Source organism: Rhinopithecus bieti, unplaced genomic scaffold (genome assembly GCF_001698545.2).
Source record: "Rhinopithecus bieti isolate Rb0 unplaced genomic scaffold, ASM169854v2 scaffold_22453, whole genome shotgun sequence".
NCBI lineage: Eukaryota > Metazoa > Chordata > Mammalia > Primates > Cercopithecidae > Rhinopithecus > Rhinopithecus bieti.
This window is the reverse complement of record NW_016810682.1, coordinates 938,024-945,957: the sequence shown is the minus strand read 5'-3', so window position 1 is coordinate 945,957 and position 7,934 is coordinate 938,024. Positions and strand designations below refer to the sequence as shown.

At 45.1% G+C, this 7,934-nt stretch overlaps 1 protein-coding gene across 5 annotated transcripts in view; it reads right to left on the bottom strand.

The window, feature by feature from the left end:
- Window positions 1–7,934, bottom strand: part of GNE (glucosamine (UDP-N-acetyl)-2-epimerase/N-acetylmannosamine kinase) — a 78,115-nt gene that overhangs the window by 16,215 nt on the left and 53,966 nt on the right. For 2 of the 5 annotated variants that reach the window (XM_017892616.1, XM_017892620.1), the window contains 3 exons: window positions 6,431–6,613; window positions 4,773–4,889; window positions 3,490–4,185 (listed from right to left, as the gene is read on the bottom strand). In XM_017892616.1, the coding sequence (XP_017748105.1) occupies window positions 3,950–4,185; window positions 4,773–4,889; window positions 6,431–6,613 (536 nt within the window). In that variant the 3' untranslated portion in view covers window positions 3,490–3,949. Of the gene's footprint in view, window positions 1–3,489; window positions 4,186–4,772; window positions 4,890–6,430; window positions 6,614–7,934 lie in introns of those variants that run through there. The other 3 variants (XM_017892617.1, XM_017892618.1, XM_017892619.1) reach the window with 2 other exon arrangements.

Genomic DNA, 7,934 nt, shown 5'->3' with positions numbered 1-7,934 from the left:
CGGGAGGTGGCAATTTTAAATGTCAACAAAATCTGTGACATTCTGTAGATGGAGAGGTGACTGAATAATGTGACAAAAGTGATGCTGGGATGACTTCCAAGGCTAGGTCATAAAAGGCAGTTTGGAACAACTAGCTGGTGGCCCTGAGCCACCTCATAAAAAATTCTGCCTCTGAAGCTACCCATGTGGTGAGGAAGCCCAAACTAGCCCACACAGAGGGGCCACCTGAGAGACCCTATAACCACACACAGTGGGAGATGCCTCACCAGCCAGCCGCCTGCTATTCCAGCTGACAACCACAAGTGCAGGACACTCTGAGCTACAACTGTCAAGTTTGAGCCTTTTCCAAATCCTGACCCACAGAAACCGCAACATGAAACAATTACTGTTGTTTTAAGCTCTTTAGTTTTGAGGTGGTTACACAGCAGTAGTAATTTGGGATTGTTTCTAATGCCTGTATGAGACCCACATGGGGCCTCATAAAAAGAGGCAGTGGGTCTAGGAACTCAGTGAGTGCTCAATACTTAGTTTCAAACTCCTTTCTTGGGGCTACTTTGCTTTTTTATGCCAAATTTTCAATGTTATATATAACAATGCTTTGTTTTTGTTGTTGTTTTTGAGACAGGGTCTCACTCTGTCACCCAGGCTAGAATGCAATGGCATGATCATGGCTTACTGCAGGCCTCGACCTCCCGGGCTCAGGTGATCCTCCCACCTCAGCCTCCTGAGTAGCTGGAACTAGAGCACTCGCCACCACGCCTGGCTAATTTTTTTGTATTATTTTGTAGGCTTTTGGCATGTTGCCCAGGCTGGTCTTGAACTCTAGGGCTCAAGCAATCTTTCTGCCTTAGCCTCCCAAAGTGCTGGAGCCACTATGCCCAGCCATGCTTTCTATTAATAGACTTTTTTTGGTTAAGAAAGCAGTGATATTAGAGGCCTTAAGGAAGTTATATAACCTTCAAAATGTAAGCAATGCAACAACTTTAAATCTCTTCTGGGAAGGAAAATGCTTTTGGCTAGTGAGTTACAAAAACAAAACAGAATACAACAGGATTTCAACAAGGAAATGTATTTTTTCTTTAGAATTTGACTCAGAACAGTAACATAAAAATATTTACATTAAAATAAATTAACATGCAATTACTTAACCATATGTAATAATTTACGTTGGAATATATTAGCCTTCCCATAATTTTAATAAAAACTAATATTTGGTTTTAGATTCAATACCATCCTTTCAAGTATTTTGTATGAAACTTGGTAGCAATGCAATTGTCTGATGTACAGAGCAGATTTCACCGTAAGAGATTACACCAAAGAACAGATGTCCCTTCATGGAACATCATCTCACCCCAGACTCAGAAACTGAGCAGCCAAGCTTCCTTCCCAGGAATCACCATGGAATGTCTGAACAATAACCAGGCCCTGGAGATTACTGCAGGGCTGGTAGAGTTTAGGAAGGATATAGTTCAAATGTAATGTTGATTCCTTCAGTTTATTTGAACACTGAAACAATATGTTGTAGAAAGCTTCATTTTCCCAAAATAAAATCTGAAAATATATGCACATGATTTTTTAAATATCTAAAAGTACCCATAAAAACTTGTCACTAGGGCCAGGTGCGATGGCTCACGCCTGTAATCCCAGCACTTTGGGAGGCAGAGGTGGGCGGATCACCTGAGGACAGGAGTTCAAGACCAGCCTGGCCAACGTGGTGAAACCCTGTCTCTACTAAAATACCCAAAAAAAAAAAAAAATCAGCCAGGCGTGGTGCATGTGCCTGTAATCCCAGCTACTCAGAAGGCTGAGGCAAGACAATCACTTGAAGTCGGGGGGCGGAGGTTACATTGAACCACAGAACTCCAGCCTGAGTGACAGAGTGAGACCCCGTCTCAAAAAAATAAAACACCTGTCACTAGACCAAATACTATACTGGTAAAATTTCACAGCAGAGAGGAATATTTGATTAAATTAAATTATTTAAATTAAATAAAAAATTTGATTAAATTAAATTAAATTCAAGGATCCATTAAGTCATTTACAAATCAGATATTAGTATTAAAGGTTTTGGTGGCCTAGAGTGAATTAGAATATGTTAGCATTTTGAAAGTTTTTGAATTGAGAGGTTTGTGGCTCAGCAGAAAAAGCACAGAGGGACCTGGAATCAAACCCTCTCTCTAGCCACATAGCTTAAACACACCAAGTGTCAAACACACCAAGTTCTATACAATAAAAATTAAAACACCTGCCTCATATGTTGAGAGAATTTGGGATAATGTATATGAAGCACCTAGTTCAGAGCCTGGCACACAGTAGGCACTTAATAAGTGGTGGCAGTTAGTATTTCTTTCAAGTTACAGTTCATAGCCAGAACTTTGGCTTTTGTATTTTGACATCAATGAAAACGTGAATTATGTAGCCAGAATCCTGATTCACGGCTCTGGGCTCTAGGTAAAACTCATACAAACACTGCTTTAATAGACACCCTAGGGTGTTACTCAACACAGTAGGAAAGGCTATTGAAGGAAGAAGTGTCTGCTGGTCAGTAGCAAAGATCGTTTTGGGACAGTTAATCTCCTTTTAAAGGCTCTAAGTCCCAGTGGCTTCTCAGCTGTCCTAAGAAGATAAGGACAAGGTCACTAAGGCCACTGTAATTTAGATCCCTGGTCTAAAGTCTCTTGTAAGTTCAGCTAGAGTAGTAACATCTTTCAACAAATGGTATCCAGGATTGGGGGGGATATCTGAGATGTGGGGGTGATATGTCCAGTGTCTTGATTGTGATGCTTTCACAGGTATACATATGTCAAGGCTTATCAAATTATAGGCTTTAAAAAAAAAACCAATAAAGCTGTTTAAAAAAAAGCATACTTAAGCCCTTCCTGGTAAGACTTCCCCCTGTTCCTTGACTGGATCACCTTCTGTGATCTTAGTTTGGGGTTAGAGGAGGAAGGATTTTTTTTTTGAGATGGAGTCTCGCTCTGTCACCCAGGCTGGAGTGCAGTGGCATGATCTTGGCTCCCTGCAAGCTCGGCCTCACGGGCTCAAGCAATTCTCCTGCCTCAGCCTCCCGAGTAGCTGGGACTACAGGTGCATGCCACCACGGGGCTAATTTTTGTATTTTAGTAGAGATGGGGTTTCACCAGGTTGGCCAGGCTGGTCTCGAACTCCTAACCTCAGGTGATCCACGTGTCTCAGCCTCCCAAAGTGTTCAGGCATGAGCCACTGTGCCCGGCTGGAAGGATTATTATTATTATTATTTATTATTATATTATTTTTTGAGACAGAGTCTTGCTCTGTCACCCAGGCTAGAGTGCAGTGGCGTGGTCTCAGTTCGCTGCCAGTTCTGCCTCCCAGGTTCATGCCATTCTCCTGCCTCAGCCTCCCGAGTAGCTGTGACTATAGGGGCCCACCATCACGCCCGGCTAATTTTTTGTATTTTTAGTAGAGATGGGGTTTCACCATGTTAGCCAGGATGGTCTCAATCTCCTGACCTCGTGATCCACCCACCTCAGCCTCCCAAAGTGCTGGGATTACAGGCGGGAGCCACCGCACCCGGCCTGGAAGGATTATTAATGCAAACTTCAGGATGAAGTGACATCCCAGGCAAGGCCTGCAGGTTTCAGTGGTATTAATCCATTAGTAAGCAGAGTTCTAAGGCTTCCTCTCTATTATTGTAGCTACTTTGGCACAGAAAATTGTGACTGGAACTTACAGGGTTTGAAGCTAAAATGACCCCTACTAGGAAAACATCAGAAAGAACAGCATCTACAAAAACAGGAGTTGGGAAAGGTGACTTTGGAAGAGGAGACCAAAAGCAAAAAAATTTCTCTGCCAAAGTCACCTGCAGTTCAATACTAGATTTGATTGTTAAGAAATGGTCATCCTAAAGACAAGAACTTGATTCCACTCAGGAGCTCTTGAGAGATGGTCCATGTCTGTTCCTGGAGGTCTAATAGATCCTGCGTGTTGTGTAGTCCAGCACCATGCTGGCAGCACCCAGGAGGGCGGGGTCAACCAAATCCGAAACCACTACGTCCACGTCCTGCACGGAGGACAAGGCCTGCTGGCGAATGATGTCTTTGACAATGTGGATATAGTGACTGGCCAGGACTCCAGAGAGGATCACAAGGGAGGGATTCATGGTATGGAGGATGTTCACAACCCCAAGACCCAAAGCTGTTCCAGCTACAGGGAGATAAAAATTAAAATGAGTTTCTGAGAGAAGCCAAAATCAAAATACCAAAGAGGGAGGCAGAAAAGAGCCAGCAGCAGAAATGATAAAGAACATCCACGGCATGCAGTGGGAGGCAGTGTTTTAAAAGCAGTTCACGGTTGATTCTTAATATGAGAAAATGATCATGTGACAGCCTCAAGTGGAAAAAGCAGGGTGTACCACACGATCTCCACTAGGCAAAAAAATGAATAGAAAGACTTGAAGGAAATGTTAATAGTTGGTATCTCCAAATGGGAAAACTCTAAGTGATATTTTTTCTCACAACTGTCCTATATTTCTCTAAATTTCCTGTAAAATGAACACGGAGCATTTTTATAGTTGTCAAACCAAACCAAACACCTGCTGAAAAAGGCAATGCTGCCAAATACCTTGAATGCAATTCCCTTTTTACCTCTGAGTAATTAGGAAAGAAACCTCTGAACAGACACTGCAAAGCACCTGTCCCTAAGAGAAGCAGGGTCTCTTCTGGGGCCGGGCTGGGCCATATGATGTCTGAGGCTGCCCCCTGCAGCACAGCCACCTGCAACCACATGCTCACCTGTTCTTAGGATGCTCTGGGCCTTCGCATTGCCAAGTTTCGCAGCTTGGATGAGATGGAGCGCACCCACGGCCTCATCTTTTGGCACTGACATCCCTTCCACCAAGAGCAGGTCCTCTGAGCAGAGTGAGAAGGAAAAGCAGTCACTAATGAGCCTTGGGGAGGCCAAGCTCACCATTGGGCCCGTGGAAAGCAAGCCCCTACATGGGAAGATGGTGTTTTCTTTTCACAACTGCAAAGCTTATCATTCACAAACATCTCTATACACTGCCCCTAAAGCTTTTGCTCCCCTCTTGCTAATTGGTTGTACATAACCCAGAACCTATCTTCCTGGAAAAACCTCAAGTCTGACGACAGCCTCCTACCCCTCTGGCTCCCTCACTTCTCACTTCCAGGAGCAGACAGTCTTTGAAGTGTTCTTTTCTCCAAATTATCACCTTCCTCCCACATTCACTCCTTCCTTACTCATCCCAGACACAATGCTGTGCCATCTGCCAGCACCACACATTCTATGGCAGCAAGGCACAGCAGCTAAGGAACAGACACAGGCCTGGGGTCAGTGCCAGCTCTGCCACTCCCAGCTGCATGACCCCATGCCTGTCACCTCACCTCTACACATTCCTCCTTCCTAGAAGATGAGGGCAATAGTGCCTACCCTGGCAAGGTTATCTGAGGAATGAAATGAGATCATGAACATAAAGTACTTAGTTAAGTGCTGGCCAGAGTAAATGCTCAGTAAGCAGCAGGAATTTCTGTGGTTATCTGTAGTCCTTGTCTTCTGCCTGTCACCAACTCAGATCAATCTGCCTCCTCCTCATCTGCTAGAATATCTGGACCCTGAAGTAAAAAAGTCCCCAGCTGTGCAAACTGCTACCTAGACATCAACTGGTGGTCTCCTGTCTCCCCTGAGCCCTCACAGCTCTCACACATTCTCCCTGACTGCTCTCTTCTATACCTTCACCGCCTTCCCAGTCCTTCTACCCCCACTGCCAACAGACGAGCAAACTTCTTACCTCTCTCATAGGGGCACCACCAGGTAATGATCCCCTACCTTTTTGCTTCCCATCCCATACACCCATCATCTCGGCTCGCCATGCCCTCTTGTGGGCCCTGTGCCTGGTTTTGCAGCTCATCTCTTCCCACCTCTTCAGAACCCTACTGTGTAGGGCTCTATACACTTCGCTCCTGCACTCTCGGCCTCCATTCCCCATTTCCTTTCCTTCAGCATATGCTCACAAATTGGTTTTGGGGGCCAAAAATCTATACTCTCTTTATGTATGAAGCACAGATATACTACACATACGGTGCATGTATGTGTGGTATATACATAACATGTTTTGTCCATTTATTTCTTCATTAAAATGTGTATTAAGTACCCACCCTGTGCTACTGGCTGAGAAAACAAAACTGAAGGAAATCTTCCCTGCTATCTTGGAACTCTAGACCTCTGTGCACCACCACTCCTGGGGAGGAAGAGTGGCAGTATGGGTCAGGACCAAGGAGGTTGTGCTGTTTTAGTGCAAGGGAGCCCTGCTTTTTCTCTAAGAAGTGAAAGGGGGGAAACTTCTGGCTTCAGTGTTCAGCTCTCTTTGGAATTTCCACTTTGAAGTACTTGTCTACTATTTGGTTACTTAATTCCTTAAGAGAGGGACACCAACCATCATGGAGTTTTTTTGCCTCCCTCTGCAAGGCCATTCCAGAGGCGTATGCTTCAATGCACCCATGGCTTCCACAGGAACAATCAGGCCCATCCAGAGACACAACAAGGTGGCCCAGTTCTGCAGCACAGAAGGAGCTTCCGTGGATCAATTCATGCTGATGGATAATTCCACCACCGATTCCTACAGTGAGGGACAGAAATCACTGAGGGTGCTTTACCTGAAACAGAAAACTGATATCACAACGCCTCATCTATTTAGCAGAGCTTTGGCATGTGAGGGTCTATATATATTTCTCTAGACAGATGAAGCCCACTAATCATAAAGCATTCTTTGGTAGCATTTTGGATGGAAATGTTTTTAGCAGATCGAGATGCCCTGTGACCCATCTGCTTGGGTCACTGATTTCAAACACAGCTGTGGGGACAGTGCAGCACAAGTGCATGCCCACCTTGTGGGTAGTAGACCCCCTGGTCCAGCACACACTGCCCATCTTTCTGCACCAAGGCTTTCTCCAGCACTGAAGCAAGAGCCTACTCAGCCATGCAGGCACAGCACCCAGGGGCAACCTGCAACCGAGGCAAGGCAGGAGCCAGCAGATCCACAGGACAATTCTGAATGCTGTTCTGCAGGCTTCTTAGGAGGTGCCGGTGGAGTTCAGCCCCCTTTGCCCCCACGTCAACTTCAATAATGTTAATATATCCTTAAAGGCTTTCTTCCTGCTCTGTTTCATTCTTCCCACTCTCCCTCCTGCTTCTTGGGGTCACCTCCAAAAAACCATACCTGAACCTAAATCCTTGTCTCAGGCTCTGCTCAGGAAAACCCAAGATAAGTCTTTCTAAACTGTATCACACACTACCTGCTTCCTGAAGCAGAAAATAGGAAATATGATTTTGCCTCTTTTGATGCTGCTATGTCTAAAAATCTGTGATTCAATAATTACAAATATCAGTGACTGTCTTTTGTTATGGTGTTTAGCAGTTACAAAGGAGTAAAGGGTATTGTGCCTGAGAAGGCTCTGCTTTTAAGGGTTGTCTTGCCATCTGTCACATCTTGGGCACTTATTCCTCAACCCCCTAGTCCTCTGATTTACAGCTTAGTCACTGCTCTGAGCCAGGAAGTGGTATCCAAGTTTGCTAAAACTGTGTCTGGAACTAAAAGAGGATGAACATGAGCTAAAGTACATGAGCTTAGGCCGGGTGTGGTGGCTCACCCCTGTAATCCCAGCACTTTGGGAGGCTGAGGCAGGTGGATCACCTGAGGTCAGGAGTTCAAGACCAGCCTGACCAACATGGTGAAACCTTGTCTCCACTAAAAATACAGAAATTAGCCGGGTGTGGTGGCACATGCCTGTAATCTCAGCTACTCGGGAGGATGAGACGGGAATCGCTTGAATCTGGGAGGCAGTGAGCCGAGATTGCGCCACTGCACTCCAGCCTGGGTGACAGAGCGAGACTCTCTCTCTCTCTCTCTCTCTCTCTATATAAATAAATAAATAAATAAA